Source organism: Emys orbicularis, chromosome 5 (assembly GCF_028017835.1).
Source record: "Emys orbicularis isolate rEmyOrb1 chromosome 5, rEmyOrb1.hap1, whole genome shotgun sequence".
Taxonomy (NCBI): Eukaryota; Metazoa; Chordata; order Testudines; family Emydidae; genus Emys; species Emys orbicularis.
In genome coordinates, this window is record NC_088687.1 from 121,184,921 (window position 1) to 121,210,635 (window position 25,715).

The 25,715-nt window shown below is 41.2% G+C and overlaps 1 protein-coding gene across 2 annotated transcripts in view; it reads left to right on the forward strand.

Moving 5' to 3' along the window:
• Positions 1-25,715, forward strand: part of MAN2B2 (mannosidase alpha class 2B member 2) — a 58,220-nt gene that overhangs the window by 2,871 nt on the left and 29,634 nt on the right. Inside the window, exons 2-6 of one of the 2 annotated variants that reach the window (XM_065405134.1) lie at positions 2,906-3,052; positions 13,718-13,823; positions 17,021-17,193; positions 21,036-21,151; positions 22,486-22,663. In XM_065405134.1, coding sequence (XP_065261206.1) covers positions 2,906-3,052; positions 13,718-13,823; positions 17,021-17,193; positions 21,036-21,151; positions 22,486-22,663 — 720 coding nt within the window. The remainder of the gene's footprint in view (positions 1-2,905; positions 3,053-13,717; positions 13,824-17,020; positions 17,194-21,035; positions 21,152-22,485; positions 22,664-25,715) is intronic. The other variant, XM_065405135.1, reaches the window with a different exon arrangement.

Genomic DNA, 25,715 nt, shown 5'->3' on the forward strand with positions numbered 1-25,715 from the left:
TGAAACCTAAACATAATTCTCTGTGGGACGCTGATGTCCTAAATTCTATGTATTGTTTCTTCAAAGTTTGCTTTGTTATTACATGTCACTTCTGATTGACAATATCTTTTGGACCTTTCATTGTTCACATTCACAGCATGAAAAATAACATAATTTATTGTATGAAAATAGGAAGCTTTTTTGTGTTCTGGAAATTTTACCCTTGATGCTGAATTCTAACTTTGGACACACCCATAGAATGCAGTTGACTTTAAGGGGAATTATGCTTTTCTATATGAGGATAGCATTTGATCCACAGTCTACGTAATATAACATTATGGATTCTGTCCTGTACACCTTACAGCAACATTGAAGACAATGGGAGTTTTTCCAAAATATAGCGTGCAGAATAGAGTTCCATGTCTCTGTGTAATTTCAGTAGTATACCGCAACCCCCTTAAAATATTTTACAGTAGTCTTTTTCACAACTGACGCTATCTATATAGGACTAGGTATTTATACCATCCCTATCACTGAGCTATTTAAGCTCTTCAAATAAACACCATAATTGTTGTTGCATGCCATCTGTATATTATACTTTAAAACAAATCAAGATAACTAGGATTTTTTAATTGCTGTAAAGGTGTCTGCATCCTGGGATATAATTTATACTGAAAAAATATTCACATGTTCAAGGTCATCTGTTCTGCCTTCATGAAGAAACTAATTTGTTCCAGGATTCAGCAATCAGAGTGACTTCTGGCACTCAGAAATGAGCATCTCTCATCTTCAGTCTCTGTGGGCCTGATCCTGAGAGATGCAATGTGTGACAGTAACTACTGAAGCCAGTGGACACTGACCTCTGTCTTTTGGCAGGGGAGTTAATCTCTGTAACCCTGACCTATGTCAACTGACTGAGGTTAGTAATTAGAATCAACTCTCTTAGCACTTGTATGTTTCACATCCTATTACACCGACTGCTTTCCATTCCTGTTGAAGACAATGGGAGTTTTTAGCTTTCAGCACTTTGCAGGATCAGGTTGTAGATTAGCTTCTGGTTTCACCCTGGCAAGATCTTTGTTAAATCCAAGATTATTTTGACCGATTTTTATTAAGACAATCCTAGACATTCTCTTAGATCCTAAAGTTCCTAAACATCTCATATAGTCTCTTAGCCAACAAAGCATTTTGCAGGTTAGAACTCTGGCTGTGAAAGCCTCTTTAGAAATGATCATTGGTCAGCTTTTAAAATTTAGGTAGTAGTTTTTTTTTTTTTTTTTTAAGGAATATTAGTATAGTTAGAATTTAATCTGTGTAAACTGGTATTAAAACATCCATTCATAATCTTTGTAAAAAGTTGAGAACTCTCAAATATCACCATATGAACAAGTAATTATTTAGGCAAGTGCTAAAAAATGTTTTGGGCCACCTTTTCTATAGTCAGACATGTTTCCTTTATTCAGTTAATTGTTAAAATATCACAATAGATCTCTAATTTTAATGAAAATGTGCATTTTTATTGAAGTGTAGGCTTCTCATTTGGATCAGGTCCTGCAGTCTTATTCACACAAAATTCTCTTTGATTTCTGGGAGAATTTTGCTTGAATAAGGACAGCAGATCTTGGCTCCTTATTTAGTAAATGCACACTGATATGAAGAAAGGTTAAGATGAGCATGTGGGTGGGGCATATGTAAGTGTGTGTAGAATTAAGGCCTTTTCTTCTCAGTCATTTTTAAACTGTATATGTAGTATGTATGTGATCAACATGATGCATGCTTAAATGAGTACTAGTAGCTATATCTAATTTTCTATTGTGTAGGTCTTTTTGTAATAGTAGTAACAGTGCGGTTGAACAGAAGACCCATACAGATGTTCCTTTTTTAGTTGATTTCATTCTTACAAGTATTTGTATGTGTGCTTTTTTATTTATAAAAGCAGTATTAGTGTTAAGAAAATAAGTTAAGTGTATCACTGCAAATGTATGCATTTCTTAGAAGAAAATTCACAGAATCTTTTGGAGTGGTTTTTTTTTTTTTTTTTTTTAAGAGTTCATCTCTATCACTTGGAAGTTGCATAGATGTTGGCAGATTCGATTTGGCTGGTTGTAACTTGCCATTAGAGACGGTGTGTACCCCAAAAAATGTTGATTATGCTCACAAAAATAAACAAGAAGTTGCTCAAGCACATGATAGTTTATTTGATGAATAGAGGCCGATTATTATTATTATTTCAGTTGTAGCACTTACAGGTCTCCATCAAAGCTTAGAGCCTATTGTGCTAGATACTGTACAGACACACAGTAAAAAGATGGTCCCTGCCCTGAAAAACTTACAATCTATGTAAAAGATGAGAGTCAACAGACATACAGGGTGAGCACTATTATCCCCATTTGACAGATCGGGATCTGAAGCAGAGAGGGACCCAGAGATTTTCTACATGGCGCCGGCAAAGAACACTAGAGGAGTGTGATTTGTAGAGCATTCTAACATGTTGCACTCTAACTGCCCCATAGAGATCCTGCTGGCACACTCTAAAGAGACCTAACTCGTGTTAACGCTGTCCTGTTTGAGATGGGACTACATCAAAGCGAACTAGGTACCTTTTAGAACATGCCAGTAGGGTCTGTGTGTGGTAGTTGTAGTGTTCTAGCGTGTTGCACTCTAAATCATGCCACTATTGTGGGCTTTGCTGGCAATGTGTTGACACGCCCTAAGTGACTTACCCAAGGTCACATGGGAAGCTTATGACGCAGCAGAAAATTGAATCCAGATCTTCCAAATCCCAAATGAACATTCTAACCACTGGACCAACATTGCCTTCTAGCTGGCCTAGCCAAATGTATTTTAAACAGGCAGTTTAATTCAATAGGTGTGAAATATGTCTTTTTAAAAGTGCAACATTATACTTTTTTCAATTGCCTTGCAGGAAAGCATGCATGCCTATGCAGCCAATGTTTATACTTCTGTTGTAGAAGAACTAATGAAAGGAAAGCAACGCAAATTTATTGCTGTGGAGCAGGAATTCTTTCGCCTCTGGTGGGACACCGTAGCCACAGATATACATAAACAGCAGGTAATGTAACTATAGTTACTGTTTTAACACTGAGAGTCAGCCCCTCTGCTCTTGTCTAACTACATACACTGCAGAGGGTGGGGTGGGGATGGGTGTGTGTAAGACAGCTGAAAACTGACCATGCTACTGCCCTGATCCTGCTGACACTATGTGCAACTCTGGTCCCTTTCTCAGAGGGCTTCTCTAATTTACACCAGCTGCTAACAGCTCCAAGAGGGTGCAACCGCAACTGGGAATCAAAGCGATGTAGGAGCATCTCAGCCATGACCCCTTTCCCCTGCTTTGTTAGCAACAGATAGAGGAAGTATCATAAAAACTTATTCCTTCAGAGTGAATTTTTTAGGGCAGGATGCACCAGTTTTAGGGTCAGATGGTGCTAGGGGAACTGAACTGCATTAGAAGATACTGGACTAATATCTGTTAATCATCTGACATTTCTGAACTGCAACCAAAACATCAATAGCAAAGAAAAAGCACTTATCTTTTTACTCCGGCATGACACACTTATTACTATTGCAAACAATGGTGATGTAGCAACAAGAAAATGTAAGGATCAGCAATGATAAATTTGTGTACTTCTTGTGTTTGTGAACAATGACTCTTCTCTGTTGATCTTTAAAGTGTGGTTCTACTCAGAAAAGTGATTGTGTAGAGGTGGCATTGTGGAGGTTCCATGTTTCTTATATCTCAGTGACTATGAATTTAATACAGTTGTTGGGTCTCAAAGTTGGGTCACTAGGCTAGTGGCAACACATTGTGCTGCAATACATGTGATCCAAGTTTAAGTCAGGCATCAGAAAACTGGGTGAGCTGGAAAGATACAAAGGGCTGTATTATGCCATATATTCCCAATATGCCAGAGATTCCCCCTTTGTTTCATTATGAAGTTCCATGTAACAGTAAGATATGATCCATTGTCCGGGGGGCGGGAGGGGGAGGAATCTCTGTTTTGTTTATTTTAATTGAGGGACAATGTCAATTTAAAATGCCACCTCTTGTCTGAAATGTTGTTGTTTTTTACCTACTATTCTGTCCATTTGAACCTAAGATTTCTATAATAGAAAGATTGGAGAGAAAAATAGTTTGTTTTGTGCATTTGATAGCATTCTGTAGATAGTCACTTTCATTGTTTTAGTCAGTTAGCTTCTCCTGTTGTTTGTGTGGGTCTTTTACACCTCAACAGAAAAGAGAGAATTGTTTCTAAATCAGAAAATGTTACTGCAAATCCACAAAAATTGGCATGGGTACTCCTCCATGTGTAGTGTTTGAAAATGTTTTGAACTTCTAATTAAAATAGTTTATGGTGTCCCTTTAACCTACGCTGTAAGGAAAAGGCTTCTCTTTCTAATATACATGTGCAGTACTTCAGGGAAGCTGAAATTGTGCTTCTCTTCATTTTACAGAACCAAGCAGTAAGAAAAGCTTCCATTTACCAGTTCTGATCTCTGTAGTGCAAAATCAGCAGAAAAATTAAATGTCCTGTTCTTGCTTCCCAGAACAGCTGCTGCTTTTTAGTAACCTTATACTCTCATTCTATTTTCCAGTCCATTTCAATACAAGGATTGAAAATCATCCTGGTCCAAAGCCCAGAATGTGCTCTATTCGCTTTTAGAGCAGTGCCAAAAAATTTACTGCTGGTTTAAAAAATGCAGTGATAGTTTTGTGATTGGTTATCTTATAGCCATCACAGTTAGAAACAAATGTATTTTTAATCTTTAAGTGTCACAGATATTATTAAAACTAAATTAATTATATACCATTGGAGAGCTATAATACTAGCTTTTCCAGTGATTATAACATTTGTTATTAACACTAGCGAGTTGCCAGGTATTGGACTTTGAAATCACATCAGTCCAATTACTGGCCTGCTTTTTTCACTTGAATTCTAACATTAGTGGCTACTATAACAAAATTGCTACAGTAATAGAGTTCTATTATTTGAAGGCTTAAATCCCAACTTTCAAATGATATAAAGTATTATCTATATAATTATCTATAATCTAGCTCCAGCCATTTGTGAAATATTTGCTTGTGACTGGAGTGTAATTTTTATATATATACGCATATATAAAAGTGAGATAATTGGAGCTGATCCTGCAGTGTGGAAGGAGGAACACATGGGATGATGTGTACCACAGCAATTGAGCTCAGAGAAAGACAGGTGGGACCCTCTTAACTCACATCATGTGCAACTTTCCACACCACACATTCACACCTGAACCATGCCTGTACTTCCAAGGTTTGAGTCTGTGCATTATAGTAGAGGGCGGGGAGGAGAAGGACATGGGACCACCTCCTTGTGACTGATCCTGGCCAGTATGCAGCAATCATTTGGGATGAAGAAAACAACTCTTGCCTGGTTGTAGGAGATAAGCAAAGGGGAGTAGATGAACCAAATTGCTCAGAAGTATATTTTGGACTTAGAACTGGCTCAAAGCATTTTCCCCCTTGCTTCTCTTCCCCCCCCCCCCCAAACAAAAAAAATGTTAGTCAGTACAAGATTTGTCCCCAGGTTGGGGGGGGGGGGGGAGTCTAAGGATGGGATGTCATCTAACTTAATAACATTTAAAAAAATATTTTCAACCTCTAAGTAGTTCCACAAAACTTAAATAAAAAAGGCTTCCATGCCCAGAAGTCCGGGCCAAAGGTATCTCTCCAGGACATGCCCTCCAAAAGAGCAGTAATAGCTTCAGATGCTATTCATGCAGTTCTGTGCCTACCCCAGATATCGGTTATCTGGTTTCCCAGCATGCTAATCATTTGCCACATTCAGGTGGAACTAATTTGTGAATGCTCCAGCCGTAAAGCACTTTTACATCATGATGAATGAAGGGATGATTATGACCAAAATTGACAATCTGGCATCATTTCTGAACAGCAATGGGGGCATTCACTCAAAGATCCTGGGGAAAGCAGCATCATGGCTGTGGAACTGGAACACTACATGCCAGGTTTTTAAAATTAATTGATAGGAAAATATATGTACAGACAGACAGTGTTTGATGATACCTGGGACTTCAAAGCTGATATAACGTTTCAGCAAACTGTCCTAAAAATGCAGATAACAGCAGCCTTATGGAGTTACCTTTGGTAGAATGGAACCAGATTATTATCAGGTTTTTTCCATAGCTAACACATTTGCTAAAATTTGTAATCAAGTTGTGGGTGATTAAAGGGGCAGATGCTTCCAATTTCCAGTAGCAATAGAATTTTTTTTAATGTATTTTTCTGGGGCAGGTGTTAAAATATACTTTTAAAATAGAATATAGAGAAAAAAGATGAGGGAACACCTCTGTTTCTAATAAAATATCCAAAACTGCTACACGTGGAATAACTGCATATGTATGTCAGATCTTTAAAAAACAAAACAAAACAATTAATCTCCTATGAAAATTGTATCAGATCTGTGAGATACTTTGGGAGTATAAATCTACTGGGCTATAGAAAGGATGAATAGTAATTGTATAGGGAACATGGATTAAGTTTCAACAATGTTGCATTATTATTTTTATCTTCATGACAAAGCTGATATCTGACACTTCAATAAAAGCAGCAAAAAGTTGGAAAGCATGCAAAAACTGAGTTAAAATCATAAAAATGTATGGTTGGAAGGGGCATTTAGTTCATCCCCCTGTGCTGAGGCAGGATCAAGTATACCAAGTTCATCCCTGACAGGTGTTTGTCTAACTGGTTCTTAAAAACCTCCAATCAAGGGGATTCCACAACTTCTCTTGAAAGCCTGTTCCAATGCCTAACTACCCTTATAATTTGTTTTTTCCTGATATCTAACCCAAATCTCCCTTGCTGCAAATTAAACTGATCACATCTTGTCCTGTCGTCAGTGGACATGGAGAACAATTGATCACTGTCCTCTTTATAACATCCCTTTCCTCGTAAGTCAGGTTTTCTCAGCCTTTAACCACTTCTGTTGCTTTTCTCTAGTCTAGACTCCCTCTAGTTTGTCCACACCTTTCCGAAAGAGTGGTGCTCAACATTGGACACAGTACTCCAGCTGAGAACTCCCCAGTGCTGAGTAGAGCAGGACAGTTACCTCCCTTGTCTTACATACAACACTCCTGTTAATACACCCCAGAATGACATTAGCCTTTTTCACAACTGTATCACATTGTTGACTCATATACAATTTGTGATTCACTCTAGCCCCCATATCCTTATCAGCAATACTATCACCAGTTATTCCCTATTTTGTAGTTGTACATTTGATTTGTCCTTCCTAAGTGTAGTACTTTGCACTTCTCTTTATTGAATTTCATCTTGCTGATTTCAGACCAATTCTCCAATTCATCAACTCATGAAATCTCATCCTGTCCTCCAATGTGCTTGCAATCCCTCTGAGCTTGGAGTCATCTACACATTTTATAAGCATACTCATTTCCCTAGTTTGCTTATGAGAGTGTTATGTGGGACTGTCAAAAGTCTCATTAAAATCAAGTTATGTCATATCTATTGCTTGCAGGCCTGTAACCTCCCCAAGGAAGAAAATTAGGTTGGATTGGCATTATTCTTGACAAATCCATGCTGGCTGTTCCTTATAATCTTCTTATCCTCTAGGTCAGAGGTTCTCAAACTGTGGTCCGCGGACCAACATTGGTCCACGAGCTCCATTCAGGTGATCCATGGATAGTTCCCTCTAAGGTGCATGCCTGGGCAGCCACACATAAGAGAATGAAGGGCCACCCACCTAATTAGTGGAGCCACGCCTGCGCGGCTCCACTAATTAGATGCCTGGATCCTGGAGAAGATGCACATATAAGGTGAGGTGGTGGCCTTGGGGGGAAGTGGGAGGGGGAAGTGGGGTGAGAAGAGGGGTTGGGGGGAATTTGTCATGTGCAGGGCTGTGGCAGCCAGAGAAAGAGGTGACTTTCCCCAGCTCCAGGTCTGAGGCTGCCGGGGAGAGATGGCCCTCCTTCCCAGCCTCAGCTCTGTGGCTGCTGTGACAGGGAGAGACCCCCCTCCTTCCTAGCCCCAGTTCAGGAGCTGCCGCGGTGGGAGAGAATGGGCACATCCATCTCATTAGAAAGGTAAGACTACTGATATTGAAATATGAGTTGTGCTTTTATTTGTAGAACAAAAAAAGTTAATTATTCAGGTTTTTTTTATATAGTGCTTTTATCCCGCTTTACAGTAGTTAGCTAAAGGTACAAACAACATTTGAAAAGATCATTAAGTGGTTCAGCAATTTTCTAGTGGTCCGCGGGAAAAAAAGCACTGCTCTAGGTGCTTACAAATTGATGGTTGAATAATTTGTTTTAGTATCTTTCCAGGTGTTGACGTTAAGCTGGCATGTGTATAATTCCCCGGGATCCTCCTTGTTCCCTTTTTAAAGATAGGTACTATGTTTGCCCTTCTCCAGTCCTCTGGCATCTCACCCATCCTGCATGAGTTGTGGAAAATAATTATTAACAGTACTAAGATTGCCTCAGCTGCCTTAAGTATTTTTCGATGAATTTCATCAGGCCCTTCTGACTTGAACATATTTAACTTATCTGAATATTCTTTAACCAGTTTTTTCCCTATTTTGGCTTATGTTCATTCATCCTTGTTGTTAATATTAATTATGTTGGGTATCTGATCACAATTTACATTTTTAGTGAAGAATGAAGCAAAATAGGCATTACGCACCTCAGCCTTCTATATGTCATCAGTTGTTGGCTCTTCTTCCCCACTAAGGCTACGTCTACACTACCCGCCTGAATTGGCGGGTAGAAATTGATCTCTCGGGGATCGAATTATCGTGTCTCGTCGGGATGCGACAATCGATCCCTGAATCGATGCTTGTACTCCACCAGCGGAGGTAGGAGTAAGCGCTGTCGACGGGGGAGCCGCGGAGGTCGATTTGCCGCCGTCCTCACAGCGGGGTAAGTCGGCTCCGATACGTCGAATTCAGCTACGCTATTTGCTGAATCGACGACCTCCCCCCCCCCAGTAGTGAGGACGTAGCCTAAGTAACCTACACTTCCCTTCAACTTTTTCTTGCTCATAATGTATAGAACCTCTCCTTATTGACTTTTGTGTCCCTTGGTAGGTATAGCTCATTTTGTGCCTTAACCTTTCTGATTTTGTCCCTATATGCTTGTGCTACTCTTTTGTACTTCTCCATAGCAATTAGTCCACGTTCCCACTTTTTGTAGAATTCTTTTTTGATTGTCAGGTCATTAAAGAGCTCCAGATGGAGCCATATTGGCCTCTTACTATTTTTCCTATCTTTCCTTCACATAGAGATAGTTTGCTGTTGCGCCTTTACTATTGTCTCCTTGAGAAACGGCCAGCTTTCCTGAATACCTTTTTCTCTTTACATTTTCTTCCCATGGGACCTTACCTACCCATTCTCTGAATTTGTTAGTCAGCTTTTTTGAAGTCCATTGTCCTCATTCTGCAGCTCTCCTTCCTTTCTAAGGAAATCTATTTTTTCATGGTCACTTTCACCAAATTGCCTTCAACTTTCAGATTCACAATCAATACCTCCCTGTTGGTCCGCATCAAGTCTAAAATGGCTGTTCCCCTTCATTACTTCCTCCACCTTCTGAAACAAGATGTTATCCCCAATACATTCCAAGAAATTATTGGGCATTTTGTGTTTTGCCATATTACTTTTCCAACCGATGTCTAGGTGGTTAAAGTTCCCCATTACTACCAGGTCTTGTGTTTTGGATATTTCTGTTGTTTGTTCTAGAAATGCCTCAACCATCTCCTTCTTCTCATCAGGTGATCTGTATTAGACCCGCACCATCAGTTCACTTCACCCATGTTTTTTCCACTTTTATCTTCACCCAGAGACTTTCATCTGGTCTGCCTCTCACCTTCTTCTGGACCTCACAACAAGTGTAAATATTCTTGAGATATAATGCAACCCTAACTGCTCAGGAAGGACATGCAGGGAAAAAAGGAAAGCTGTTTATCCCACCAAATCTCAGTGATGCCAATTATGTCATAATTAACGTGTGTTTCTTCCTGCCTATACTCCTTGAATTTGTGTACAGACATCTAAGATGTTGAGTGGACTCCCGCATTTTTTCTCTCTTGTTGCTCCTATGACCCTATTGTAATTTTTGATTCCCCACCCCCCAACACGTAGACCTCTGTTAAGATCACCTCTTTTATATCTATCCATGGGCTTTTGTCACTTGTGTTATACCAATAGAATAAAAGCCAGCAGGATCTTATTAAGAGGGATAAGGCAAAGATGCCACATTTATTGTAAATATAATGATAAATCAAAGCAAAAGATAAAAGTAAACAACGTTGTTTGACCACTTATTCCTATCACTACTTATTCCTTATATATATATATATACACACACACACACATTTTCATTCATTCACACAATCATTCATTCAAGTTCCATATAGGTGTTATAGTTACCAGCCTAGAAGTTGCTCATGCCAAGTTACTGGCCAGGTATCTTGGTCATGAGGATGGAGCCGAGTCTGTGTCAGATGCACCTGATGCTCCTGGAGGTTGGCAGCAGAACCAGAGACTCAACGTCATCAGTCTTTAGAGTCCATTCTTATAGGAATTCCTACGTTAGTCTATGGGAGCTGTTTCATCCTGCTGTTGCTGATTCAATCAGCAGATGGCACATTCCTGTCCAAAGTGGCACATTCCTGGTGGCTCCACACTGTCCAAAGTTTGTGTTTCTCATCCTTCCAGGTGATGGGGTGGATCCCAGTTTACCCTCTGGAGGGGGGGGGGGGGTTGTCTGGTGGTCCTACTTGACACATTCTTCGTCCGCTGGATACTCCCTTTCTAGGCTGGCCCCTCCCTAACCATTCATGTACATCAAGCATTCATCAACATACATTCCATATCTTAACCATATTTTAATTTACTGTCTCCACCACTTTCGGGGTGTGTGCTAATTCATTTGAGACTCCCGGCCCTTTAATCACAGAGGGTGGGGGTCTGTTCCTAGGAGCCGTTGCTGTTACAATGAAGTAAAAGTCACTTAACGGCTTATAGCGTTTGTTTACATTGTATCAATTACTTCAAGAACAAAGTCAATTAACTTGTTTGTAAGTTTTACATAGTGATAAAGTATCTTTCACAGGACAGATACAATCAATGGTTTCTACAGACAGTAGCTTACACGTTTTAACAGAAGACCCAAAAGATTTTTGTACTTGGTGAAACTGTTGGATTTTAAAGTGTGGGGGACAAATTATGGGGGGGTCACTGTCACTTGGGGGAATCACTGTTAGTACCTTCTTTAATATCCCTACACTTGCCTTCTTTGAATGTAGTTTAAAGCCCTCCTCCCTAGGATGGTGAGTCAGTGTCCAAAGATGCCCTTCTCCTTCTGGGTCATATGGACCCCATCTCTTCCCAGCAGTCCTCCTTCCTGGAACAGCTTCCTATGATCAAGGAAACCAAAGCCTTCCTGTCAACACCATCTGTGCAGCCATGCATTCATCTCCAGGATCTGTGCGTATCCCTGTCTGGGCTCTTACACTCAACCAGAAGAATGGACAAGAATACCACCTGTGCCCCCGACTCCTTCACCCTTGCTCCCAGAGCCATGTATTCATTTCTGATCTTCTTAGGGTCATCAGTGCCCACGTGGATGAGAAGCATAGGATAGTAGTCAGGGGGCCGGAGGAGCCTCGGCAACCTTTCCGTAATGTCTCAGATGTGGGCTCCAGCCAGCCATGTCAAGTTGGCAGATGGATGCCTCCGTCCCCCTCAGAAAGGAGGCCCAACCACTTCCCCCCCGACACACACACACATCCTCCTGTTAGGTTTGGTGGTCATGAATCTCCTAGCATGGGGGGAAGGTGACTCCTCCTCAAACACTGGGGTCTGCTCCTCTCCTTGTGATGCCAGTACAGCATACTGGTTTTTGATGTCAATGGATGAGGGAGCTGGGGTTGTGGGTGGAGCACTGTCTGCTGCCTTAGGTGGCCAGCAGCCAGTCTCCTCCCCACGGAGCAGCCGCTTATCCTTTCTCCTCTGGTGCCTCTGTAGTTGGCTAGCATCCCCCATCCCAGATGTCTCCCTATGCATCCTGTTGATGAAGTCTTCATGCTCCCAGATGCTACACAGATTAGCCAACTCCCCCTGCAGCTGTCTTACCTGCTTCCTGAGGGCCTCCACCAACAAACACCTCTCACACTGGGTAGTTTCTCTAGCCTGGCTTTCATCAGTAGTACATGCAGGCCACATTCCCAGCAAGTCAAGTACAGGACCCTGGGCAGAAGCCTCCAGGGTCAGGATGCCTGACCACAGGATGCTCCAACAAGTGCAGGCAGAGAAAGAGCTAGCAGTGGCATAGATAAACATGATATACTTGGGAAGAATCAACACGACTTTTGTGAATGAAAATCATGCCTCACCAATCTATTGGAATTCTATTAGAATTCTCTGAGGGGGTTAACAAGCATGCAGGCCAGGGGGATCCTGTGAGTATAGTGTACCTGGACTTTCAGAAAGCAAAGTAAGCAGTCATGGGATCATAGGGAAGGTCCTCTCCTGGATCACTAACTGGTTAAAAGATAGTCCTACACTTTGTTTCCTAAAATGTTCAGTTTTCACAGTGGAGAGAAGTAAATTGTGATGTCCCCCAGGGATCTGTACTGGGACCAGTGCTGTTCAGCATATTCATAAACGATCTGGAAAAAGGGGAAAACAGGTGATAAAGTTTGCAGATGATGCAAAATTACCCAAGATAGTTAAGTCCAGAGCAGCATGAGAAGAATTACAAAGGGTTCTCACAAAATTGGGTGACTGGGCAACAAAATGACAGATGAAATTCAGTGTTGATAAATGCAAAGTAATGCACATTGGAAAATGTAATCCCAACTATTAATACAAAATGATCAGGTCTAAATTAGCTGTTATCACTCAAGAAAGAGATCTTGGGGTTTTGTAGATAGTTCTCTGAAAACATCCGCTCAATGTTCAGTTGCAGCCGAAAAGCTAACAAAAAGTTAGAAAACATTAGGAAAGAGAGAGATAATCAGACAGAAAATATTACAATGCCACTATACAAATCCATCGTACGCCCACACCTTGAATACTGCATGCAGTTTAGGTTGCCCCAGATCAAAAAAGATATGTTAGAATTGGAAAGTGTACAGAGAAGGTCTACAAAAATGATTAGAGGTATGGAACAGCTTCCATTTGAAAAGTGATTAGAACGACTGGCACTGTTCAGCTTAGAAAAGAGACAAGTAAGGGGGGATACGATAGAGGTCTATAAAATCATAAATACTGTGAAGAAAGTTAATAAGGAAGTGTTATTTACCCCTCACATAACACAACAACTAGGAGTCACCCAATGAAATTAGTAGGCAGCAAGTTTAAAACAAACCTAAGGAAGTACTTCTTCACATAATGCACAGTCAATCTGTGGAACTCATTAGTAAGGGATGTTGTGAAGGCCAAAAGTATAACTGCGTTCAAAAAAGAATTAGATAAGCTCATGGAGGATAGGTCCATTAATGGCTGTTATCCAAGATGGTCTGAAACAATTTTAATTCTCCATTTATATCGCCACCACCCTGTACGCTCTGGATGCAAGGTAGATCCACATTTGACAAATGTCACACTTAGATAACATAAGTCCCGGACTGTATTTATAGCCTTGGTGGTAAAAATAGAAATTATAATTGTGTTATCATTTGCCTTCTGTATATTCTGTATTGTAGGTACATCAGTTACTTCAAGAAGGGCGACTAGAATTCATAATTGGAGGTCAGGTGATGCATGATGAAGCTGTGACACATATCAATGACCAGATTTTACAGTTAACAGGCATGTTTCTTTGGTGTTTAACTCTTAGTTTTTGTTATGTTTTTTTTTTTTCTGAATTCATTTTTATTTCCTAGATATTTAAGAACTGACTTAAGTTTCTGTAAAAAGTAATATCTACTGTATAGTGCAAACTTACCATAAGGTTCTTTGCTTAAAAAAATACAAAAAACCCCAACCAACAAACTGTAGTATACAGGAAAATCATTGTAAATTGGCTTGTAATTTAATTGCTCACCATTATATACTCTCTTAGAACATGGACAGTTTTACTGATTACAAAATCCTTGGTTCCCAAGAACAGCCCTGAGATAAAGATGTGTATTTGAAATTTATTCAAAAAATACTTATATGTATAAGTATAAGTCCAATAAGTTCATGGACTTCCTTGCCATAATCTGCTTACACCTCCAGCATAACAGACAGTAAAATTTCACTCAATAGTTCCTGCATCAGGTTTGTGTTGAACTACAGCACATCTTTCAGAAAGATATCTGAGCTTAATTAAAAAACTTCAAGTGGTTAAGAATCCACTATTTCCAACTATTAATTAACCTCACTCTTAACAACTTGCAACTTATTTTCAGTTCAAGTTTTCTAGCTTCAAATTCCTGCCATTGGATCTTTTTATGCCTTTGTCTGCTAGGCTAAAAGGTTCCTCTAATATCTAGGATTGACTCTATTGTTGTTAACGTGCAGGAAAGGTGTACAAATCCTGCTCCCTTTGTACTGCAAAGGCCAAAAATAACTCAGGGGAAGGGAAGTGTCATGGTTTTTCAGTGGGGACCAGGCAAGAGATGTGAGATGGAATTATTCCAGCTAACTGTGGTGTCTGATTGGCACCCCTGCTCACTTCAGAGCAGTGTTCTGTGGCACTTTTCTCTATGGCAACATAAAGGGGAATATGTGGAGAGGGCCAGAGGAGCAGCTTCATCATGGCTGGTGGGTCTGACTGCACAGAACCACTGGCCAGAACCCCACACATCAGTATTTACAAGGAACACAAGAACAGCAGCTGCTGTTGCATCCTAGTGGGGTAACTCTGCTCCATGAGCAAGTGGAGGAGTGAGAATAAAGATTCCTTTTCCTCTGACTCCTTTGGGGATCCTTTGGGCAAAGTTAGTTAACTTGGGCTGGGGGCACAGACTAGTGTTTGTCCCAAAATAAACACAAATTTTGGACAAAAAGATCCTCTTGCTAGATATTCAGTCAACATTTCTTTTTCTTTTTTTCGGGGGAGGGGGTGTTAAAAAGTTTCTAAAATCCATATTTTATTCTGTGCATAGGTGTATGCATATAATTTTTTTAAAAAGGGAAATGCAGATTTGGTAGCTATTTTAATGGGAGCAAATGAAACGAATAGATTTTGATTTCTAAAAAAGCTTAGCATCACATGTTCCCCTCCCAGATCCTCAGTATTGCCTGTTCAGTCTTTGCCCATGTGACTAAACCTGAATCACACATGCATTCCTGTGTTGTTGTCTGCTGAGTTTGTCTTGGAATTAGATAGTGTTTGGGCTCTTGGAGCCTGTGTTTCAAATTCTCTCCTGTCTGTATAGTTAACTGGATCACAACAACCTTGTTCACACTATACACACTATTCCCTTAGGTAACATACATTAAAGAGAAAATATTAGGCTTGTCTACACAACGCAGCTTTTAGTGACAAGGCTGTATCGACAGAACCTTGTCGCTAAAAGTCAGCGTCTGTAAACGCTCTTTTTTGGTACTTTGTCGGCACTTCTGCCGACAAAATACTTCCAGCCCCGTGAGCAGTGTTAGCCCTGCCAACAAAGCCGTGTTCACACTGCCACTTGCGTCGGCAAAACTTTTGTCTTTTGTGGGGAGGCTTTTTTAAGTACCCGTGAAAGACAAAAGTTTTGTTGACAACTTCGCAGTGTAGACAAGCCCTAAGAGACTATGCTCTGAAATGTGTTTCAGTCAGAGAATTAAAAGGAAAGCCTTTACTAACACTGTTTACATGGTAAGAATCATAAGGCTTAGGAGAGATTAAATACAAAAAAATGTTTTAAAATTTCATAATTAAATTAGCCATGATCTGAAAGCCCAGAATAAGATTCTATCCACAATAAAACAGAAATGATTATGGGCACTGGAATGGGTTACCTAGGGAGATGGGTGGAATCTCCTTCCTTAGAGGTTTTTAAGGTCAGGCTTGACAAAGCCCTGGCCGGGATGATTTAGTTGGGAATTGGCCCTGCTTTGAGCAGGGGATTGGACTAGATGACCTCCTGAGGTCCCTTCCAACCCTGATATTCTATGATTCTATGCTTATATCTTCAAATATTTCTAAAAGCATTTCCAAACTTAGAAACTATAAAATGACAATCTTGCATTTCTATAGCACTGATGATCCCAAGCACTGTACTGTTGTTTTTACACTCACTTCTTGGCTATTTTTGTACTCCGTTTAAAGGGTTGTACTCAGTTTGAATTTAGTCCATAATTTAGCTTTTGTGTTTTAATAAATGGAAAGGAAAATACTAAACCTAAAACTAATAGAAATGACTATGGGTTTTTTTAATTTATTTAATTCCAGTGGAAATAATTTGGGTATTTTTATTTGTGTTGGGGGATGCGGGGGAGTTAATGTGTGGATCCAAAACCAGATGTGATTTATTTTCTCATTGATCTGTGGCTGAAATTTCATGAGAACAGCTTGCATAATTTCAGCAGAGTCTACCTCAAACTCAGCTTGTCGTCTTGATTTGGACATTGATATGAGATTTAGCCTAAATAAAAATAAATAAATAAATGGAGATAGGTATATCTCATAGAACTGGAAGGGACCCCGAAAGGTCATTGAGTCCAGCTCTCTGCCTTCACTAGCAGGACCAAGTACTGATTTTGCCCCGATCCCTAAGTAGCCCCCTCAAGGATTGAACTCACAAACCACTGAGCTAGTCCTCCCCCTAAATTTAATCTGGCTCACACCACTGTCTCCCGGGCCTATATCTGATTATCATCTCTTTTCATTAACTCTTTACTGAAGTTATACAAATATCACCAGTGTGCACCTTGCTGCTCTGAATTTTTTGGCTTTGTTAAATTCCTCAAACCTTCAGGTGTATTTGAAAATAAAAATAAATCTTCACTGTGCTTGGCTGTAGTATCACATGCCAATTCAACTTTTAAGATGAACAAATGTGTTACTAATAAAAACAAATTTTACTTTACAGAGGGTCATGGATTTTTGTATGAAACCTTTGGGATTAGGCCTCGATTTTCTTGGCATGTAGATCCCTTTGGAGCTTCTGCTACTACACCTACCCTTTTTGCTCTGGCTGGATTTAATGCCCACCTTATCTCTCGCATTGACTACGATCTGAAGGACGACATGCAGAAAACCAAGGTAAAGCTACACAAGAGAATGGAGCCAATATTTGGCATGCAAGCTACCTTTTGCAGCCTTTTCCTGATGTATGTAAACTCTGACTTCAAGAGAAGCATGTCTCCGAGCTTAGCAAGACAAAAGTGTAGATTTTTCTCATGTGAAGAAAATGCATTGTTTGTGAGATGTTTGTGAGACTGTTTGTGAAACAATATTTGTCAGACTCTGCTCTGATAACTTCGTCATGACCTCTTGTCAAAGACAAAGGAATTTATTCTAATCTTAAAAACATACACAATGAATAGTGGGCAATAGGGCAAGTCATAGGAGAACAGTCTCCTTGAGGTTGCAACAGTGGTCTTAAGTACATAACAAGCAAGATAATGCTGTTAAACATAGATGGCAATTTAGGCTTCAAGTCAAGAAATCTTTCTTTTGCTCCCTTTATTTAGACTCTCTATCATTAAGTGAATACTGATACAAAGAATTGTTTTTAAACCCAGTGAAATGTATTTATGCTTGTAAAATTATTGGATAGTTATTATGGACAAAAATTGTAATAAAACGTGGGTGGGAACTGAGTAGATATCTCTCAGAATTAAGCCCTTCTGTTCCAGTTCTGATCTTGAGCAAAATCTTCTAGATATAACAAATCTGTTTGTTTATTATGATGGGCCATAGTCTACCCTCAGCTATACATGATGAACCCTGTGACGGGTTGGATTACAGAAACCCCCTTGGGACTGCCAACTGATGTGCTGAGACTACTTTTGAGCCCGTTTTCCCTGTCAGCTTGGGACTTCAGAACCCTGCCTTGTTTCAGCCAGACACGTTAGTCTCCTGCCAACACAGACCCAGGTCTGAACTAGGTCCCACAAAAGCTGCAGGCTTAACTGAAAATAGCTTAAGAAGTGTTCCTGTTTCCAACACTCAGATGCTCAGCTCCTAGTGGGGTCCAAACCCTAAATAAATCTGTTTTACCCTGTACAGTAACTCCTCACTTAAAGTCGTCCCGGTTAACATTGTTTCGTTGTTTCGTTGCTGATCTATTAGGGAACATGCTCGTTTAAAGTTGTGCAATGCTTCCTTCTAATGTCGTTTGGCAGCCTCCTGCTTTGTCCACTGCTTGCAGGAAGAGCAGCCTGTTGCAGCTAGCTGGTGCGGACTTGGAACCAGGGTGGACCCTATCAGCTGTCCCTATCAGCTCCCTGCTCCCCTAAGTTCCCTGTGCAGAAGCTGCCCAGTAGGCTAGCAATTGCAGCTATCCCTCCCCCCACTTCCATGTGCTGCTCCTGCCCTCTGCCTTGGAGCTGCTCCCCGAGCCTCCTGCTTGCTGTGCGGGGGGGGGGGGGGGGGGAGATAATGGGAGGGGGCTAATGTCAGGGTGTCCCCCTCCCTCCTGCTCCTACACCCCACTTACCCCTTCTCCATATAGAGCAGGATGGGGACAGGGACGGAGAGAGACAGAGAGAGCCTGGGGCAGCAGCTGCTGTCTCAACTTCCTGATCCACTTAAAAAGACAATGCACTTCAGAGTGGGTCAGCTTACTTAAAGGGGCAGTGTGCATTTCTCTCTCTCTCTCTCTCACACTCACACACACACACACACACACACACACACACACACACACACACACACACACAAAGTGTGTGTCTGTCTCTGACTGCTATGCTATCTCCCCTCCCCTCCCCTCCATTCCTGCTGCCTTGTAGAGTTAGGCTACATTAACAACAATGTGTTAACCCTTGAGGGCTCAGCCGAATGCTAGTTCATCATTTAGCACAGGGGTTCTCAAACTGGGGGTCGGGACCCCTCAGGGGATCACGAGGTTATTACATGGGGGGTCGTGAGCTGTCAGCCTTCACCCCAAACCCTGCTTTGCCTCCAGCATTTATAATGGTGTTAAATATATTAAAAAGTATTTTTAATTTATATGGGGGGGGGGTCGCACTCAGAGGCTTGCTGTGTGAAAGGGGTCACCAGTACAAAAGTTTGAGAACCACTGATTTAGCAGCAAGGCATTCCCTGGGAAATATCCCACTCTCTTCCACCCTCTAACTTCACCACCTCAACCAAGCTTCACAATCATCATAGCTGTGAACAGTATTAAATTGTTTGTTTAAAACATATATTGTGTGTGTGTGTGTGTGTGTGTGTGTGTGTGTATATATGTATATGTAGTTATGTTCTATATATAATATAGTTTTTTGTCTGGTGAAAAAAAATTCCCTGGAACCTAACCTCCCACCCACCCCCATTTACATTAATTCTTATGGGGAAATAGGATTCGCTTAACATTGTTTCGCTTAAAGTCGCATTTTTCAGGAACATAACTACAACGTTAAGTGAGGAGTTACTGTATAAAGCTTATACAGGGTAAACTCATAAATTGTTTGCCCTCTATAACACTGATAGAGATGCACAGCTGTTTGCACCCCCCAGGTATTAATGCATACTCTGGGTTAATTAATAAGTAAAAAGTGATTTTTATTAAATACAAAAAGTAGGATTTAAGTGGTTCCAGGTAATAACAGACAGAACAAAGTGAATTACCAAGTAAAATAAAACAAAACACGCAAGTCTAAACCTAATACAGTATGAAAGTGATTACAGATGAAATCTCACCCTCGGAGATATTCCAGTAAGCTTCTTTTACAGACTAGCCTCCTTCTAGTCTGGGTCCAGCAATCACTCACACCCCCGTGGTTACTGTCCTTTGTTCCAGTTTCTTTCAGGTATCCTTGGGGGTGGAGAGGCTATCTCTTGAGCCAGCTGAAGACAAAATGGAGGGGTCTCCCAGGGGTTTAAATAGACATTCTCTTGTAGGTGGAGACCCCCTCCTCTCTCCTATGCAAAATCCAGCTTCAAGATGGAGTTTTGGAGTCACATGGGCAAGTCACATGTCCATGTATGACTCAGTTTTTACAGGCAGCAGCCATTGCCCACATGCTATCTTGAATGTCTCCAAGAAGACTTCTTATATGGATTGGAGTCTTCCAAGATCCATTGTCAGTTAAGTGTTTCTTGATTGGGCACTTAATTTGCACATTCCTTTCTCAAGAAGCTGACCAAATGCTTTACTAAGGCTACTTAAATGCAAACAAGTATACAGCCAATATTCATCACTTCAAATACAAAAATGACACATGCATACAAATAGGATGAATGTATTCAGTAGATCATAACCTTTTCAGAGATATGTTACATGGCATATGTAACATAAAACATATTCCAGTTATGTCATACACCTCTACCCCAATATAACGTGACCTGATATAACACGAATTCAGATATAACGTGGTAAAACAGTGCTCCGGGTGGGGCGGGGCTCCGGTGGATCAAAGCAAGTTTGATATAATACCGTTTCACCTATAACACGGTAAGATTTTTTGGCTCCCGAGGACAGCATTCTATTGAGGTAGAGGTGTATATACATTCATAAGCATATTTCCATAAAGAATTATGGGGTGCAACGTCACAAACCCCAATGAAGGTATGGGGTTGCACACGTGTACTGAAGGAAGAATCTCGCCCAATAAACTGGGCATTAGGCAGAGATTATATGAATCTTAGGTGAAATCCTGGCTTCGCTGAAGGTAATGGCAAAACACCGATTGATTTCACTAGGCCAGGATTTTACCCCTTGTGCCTCCTCAATGGAAGACTCTTCTTGACTACAGTGAGAATTAGCCCAAATCTGTTACATGTGCACAGCTTCCATTGAAGCCAGTGGGTGTTGTGTTCATGTGAAGGAGTGCAAAATTGAGTCCCGAGGGGTTATTAATCATGGTACTCTGTTATATGCAGGTTTGGTTTCTTATGGTGATTTCTTTTTCTGAAGTATTTCTTTTTGTCTTTTTTAGAAGCTTCAGTTCGTGTGGAGGGGCTCTCCCTCTTTATCTGAGAACCATGAGATCTTCACTCACGTTATGGATCAGTACAGCTACTGCACCCCATCGCAAATACCCTTTTCAAACAGGTTTGAATGCTTCCAAACCCTGCAGAAATATTGGTCACTTCAGTAATATCAAATTTTAGGCCAGGTCTACACTACAGACCTATATTGGTATAACTACGTTGCTCGGGGGTGTGAAAAATCCATACCCCTGAGCAATGTAGTTGTAGACCTAACCTTTCACTATGTCGACAGGAGAGCTTCTCTCGGGGAAGTGGATTAACTACACTGGCTGGAGAAGCGTCTTCACTTAAGCACTTACAGTGGCACAGCTGCAGTGCTGTACGTGAAGCCCTTAGGATTTTAGACAAAGTATAGAATGGCTGCTGAGCTTATCCTGAGCTTATTAAGAGGACTGAGATGCTGAGCTTATTAAGAGAACTTTGCACTTTCTCTTTTGTCAAAGGCTTCTATTAGGCTTAAAACGTGGCTGGACTCTTAAGACTCAGTCCTGCAAGATGTTAAGAACCCTCAACTACCACTGGCTTCAATGGGAGGTGAGGGTGCTCAGCAACTCACAGGATTGAATCTTTATTCTCCATTCCTGACATTAAAAGTTAGTGTTAGAATGGATTGGCTTTAAAAAAGCCTTTTCACCATAGCAGTAGTGACACGCACAACACTTAGAGCTCTATCTATCCTGACATTCCCCCCCACACACACCCTAAAGTTAAAAAGGATGTATAACTAACTAAATAACCTGAAGCGAACAAATCAACCAGCATAAACGGACGATACCCCAGACAGAGGTTTGTTTTTATCCCTGAAGAGGGAAGGAGCTAGAGACTCCATGAAGTCGGACAGGGATTTCGCTATAGCTAATGATTTTACGTGGAAGGTGCCCACCGTGATGGTGGCAGTCTAAAACCCTATGATACATTGTAAGCTACATTGATCAAGAAATGGACCTCAATAGATGTGGCTTATAATCTGCCAAATAGACCATGCTATAGAAATGTTTAAGAATTCTTGCATTAAAACAAAACCTTGATCGACTTAAACCTACAATCTCTTTCATACTCTGTTTTAGCCAGCAAATGACATTAAGGAAAAGCAGGGGCTGGACAGGAAGATTTCCAGGCTATTTTAACTCAAGCCAAATACATCTTTTATCAGACCTATATACCGTCTCCTACAGCTTAAGTTTTCAGTGTGTTTATACTAGCCACCATTGGAGGCCCATAAAGTCACATGGATGTAATAGAAACTAAACACAGAGAACCAGTGTAAACCGGAATTGTGCTACTGAATCCTCATGTGCCAAATTGGATTTGTATCCCTGCATGATTTCCTCCATTTTTTCCCCAACTTGCTGTAAAAGTCCTTTTTGTAGTGTATTGCTTTCTCTTTCCACTTAGGTCCGGTTTCTATTGGAATGGAATTGCAGTTTTCCCAGATCCACCAAAAGATGGTGTTTACCCCAACATGAGTGTCCCTGTTACTGATGCCACCATTCACCTTTATGCACAGACCATGGTGGCAAACATTAAAAAGAGGGCAGCCTGGTTCCGAACTGCTGATGTCCTATGGCCGTGGGTAAGTATATCACTTTAGAATTTAATGACACATCCACAAGCTAAATATGAGTCAACAGTGTAACACTGTTGCAAAAAAGGCGAACATCATTCTGGGATGTATTAGCGGGAGTGTTGTAAGCAAGCCACGAGAAGTAATTCTTCCGCTCTACTCCGCGCTGATTAGGCCTCAACTGGAGTATTGTGTCCAGTTCTGGGCACCCATTTCAGGAAAGATGTGGACAAATTGGAGAGAGTCCGGAGAAGAGCAACAAAAATTATTAAAGGTCTAGTAAACGTGACCTATGAGGGAAGATTAAAAAAAATTGGGTTTGTTTAGTCTGGAAACGAGAAGACTGAGAGGGGACATGATAACAGTTTTCAAGTACATAAAAGGTTGTTACAAGGAGGAGGGAGAATAATTGTTCTTCTTAACCTCTAAGGATAGGACAAGAATCAGTGGGCTTAAATTGCAGCAAGGGAGGTTTAGGTTGGACATTAGGAAAAACTTCTTAACTGTCATGGTGGTTAAGCACCGAAATAAATTGCCTAGGGAGGTTGTGAAATCTCCATCATTGGAGATTTTTAAGAGCAGGTTAGACAAACGCCTGTCAGGAATGGTCTACATAATACTTAGTCCTGCCTTGAGTGCAGGGGACTGGACTAGATGACCTCTCGAGGTCCCTTTCAGTCCTATGATTCTATGATAAGACAAACTGTGCTAGTAAATGGTATTCCCTTATGGTCAGGATGCCTCTAGTTTTTGTCAGAGGATTTCCTGTTTGGGGTCAACTGGAGGAAGGCTCTTCAGAGAAAAGCTGGAGTGAAAGGTGGGGCTGTGTGTTCATCATCAGGCCACTTTGGGGCCCTTTCCAAACCTAAGCTGACTTTTGCAGACCAAAAAATAATCCTGAATTTGGGGGCAAGTTCATGATTCTGTGCAAACTGTCCACCCAACCCGGTGGTAGTATGAGTGCAGACTGCAGTTGGTGCTGTATACTAACATTTATGAAGGCGCTCTTCCTTCCCCAAGATGCATACAGAGATGTTGTGGTTCACACATCAGGTGAAGATGTGAGGTGGGGCTGGTGTAGGAATCTTGCAGAAATGGTTGAAAGAGATTGTTGCACTCCATGCCTCTGATGAAGTGGGTTATAGCCCATGAAAGCTTATCCCCAAATAAATTTGATAGTCTCTAAGGCAGGGGTCAGCAACCTATGGCACGCGTGCCAAAGGCAGCACGCTAGCTGATTTTCAGTGGTACTCACACTGCCCGGGTGCTGGCTGCCCGTCTCAGGGCTCTGCTGCCAGCCTGGGGTTCCGTCCGCCGGCCCCACTCAGCCCGCTGCCGGCCCCGGGTCCCGGCCACCAGTCCGGGTGGCTCCACTGCCGGCCTGGGGTCCCAGCCGCCAGTCAGGGGCTCTGCTCCTGGCCTCAGCCTGGCGCTCTGCAGCCATCACCAGCTGTGGCCCACTGGCCCCAGCCTGGGGCAGTGAGGGGTGCAGATGGGCAAGAGGGGGCGCAGCTCAGCACCCCCCCCTTAAAAATTGTTCCAGCACCACTGGGAAATTTTTAAGTCCTGCTTTGCTGCTTACATCACTATCACGCCACGTGGAACAGCGCACTGCATTTGACGTTGTGCGTGCCATCTGTCGAGATTTTTTTTCCCCACTGTGAGTTGTGGGGTACATTTGACAAAATGTCAGCTCCTAAGAAAACAAAGTTAGATGTCTGTTCATTTCAGCCTTCTTGGAAAGACCCATTTGGATTTATTCAAAAGAAGGACCGTGCTGTTTGTGCTTTCTGTTGTGAAAGTGTTGTTTGTCGCACATCAAGTGTTCAACGACATTTTCAAACAAAGCACGAGAAAACCTTTCTTGACGAAGCAGACAAGACTGAATCGATCAAAAAGGCAGTAGCAGGATATGAGAAGCAAAGCAGTGTTTTTAAGAAGTTTTTCTCAGCATTTCGGAGGTTTTGTTCAATGATTTGCCAAATAAAGATACGATTGTATCTAAATTAAAAGAACTGCCTGTCTCTGCCAGAACAGTTGAGATATGCGTAAGCGAAATGGCAGAAAACATTAACGAAAAGAAGATGACTGCATTAAAAGACACAGCCATATTTAGCGTTGCCGTTGATGAGAACGTGGATATAAATGGCGTTCCACGTTTGGCAGTTTTTGCAAGATATTGTGCTTCCAATGAAATCCAAGAGGAACTTTGTTGCCTAAAACCCCTGCATGGCACAACAAAGGGGGAAGATATAGTGGAAAGTTTTGTAAACCGTTTTGAAGAACGAGGAGTTGACATCAGAAAAATATTTTGTGTGACAACAGATGGTGCTCCTGCCATGGTCGGAAAACAGAAGGGATTTGTAAAGTTACTTGAAGATCAAATTGGCTGCCCGACAGTCAAATTTCACTGTATCATCCATCAAGAAAACCTGTGTGCTAAAATTTCTAATTCAGAGCTTAATAATGTGATGAATATAGTCGTGCGAATTGTGAATTTCCTTGTTGCTCGATCTACTTTGACTCACAGACAGTTTCAAGCACTGCTAGAAGAGATGGACAGTGCTTATAACGACATTCCATTTCACAGCAACATTTGGTGGCTAAGTCGTGGCAAGGTTTTGGTGCGCTTTGTAAACTGTTTTGATGCAATCAAGGCCTTTTTGTCAGAAAAAGGACAAAACTACCCCGAACCGTGTAAGCTAATGTTTCTAACTGACATCACCGCTCATCTAAACGAACTCAAACTCTGTCTCCAGGGTGCAGGGCAAACGGTTCTTGATCTTTATGAAGCCTAGAAGGCATTTGTTGTAAAACTAGCAGTTTTTTTCGCCAGATATTCAAACTTAGACTTTCCGCTACTTCCAACACATAAAAGAGCTATCGACACGTTCCACTGTCAGTGTCGAGATTGGAATGTACATGCAAGAACTGGAATCAGAATTTTCTGACAGATTCCAAGATTTCCTGCAATTTGGCCCAATGCTTTCTTTTCTAATTAAATCAATGAAATCAACTTGGATTTGTCTGTATTTCAGTGGATGGGTGTTGAAGATTTCGA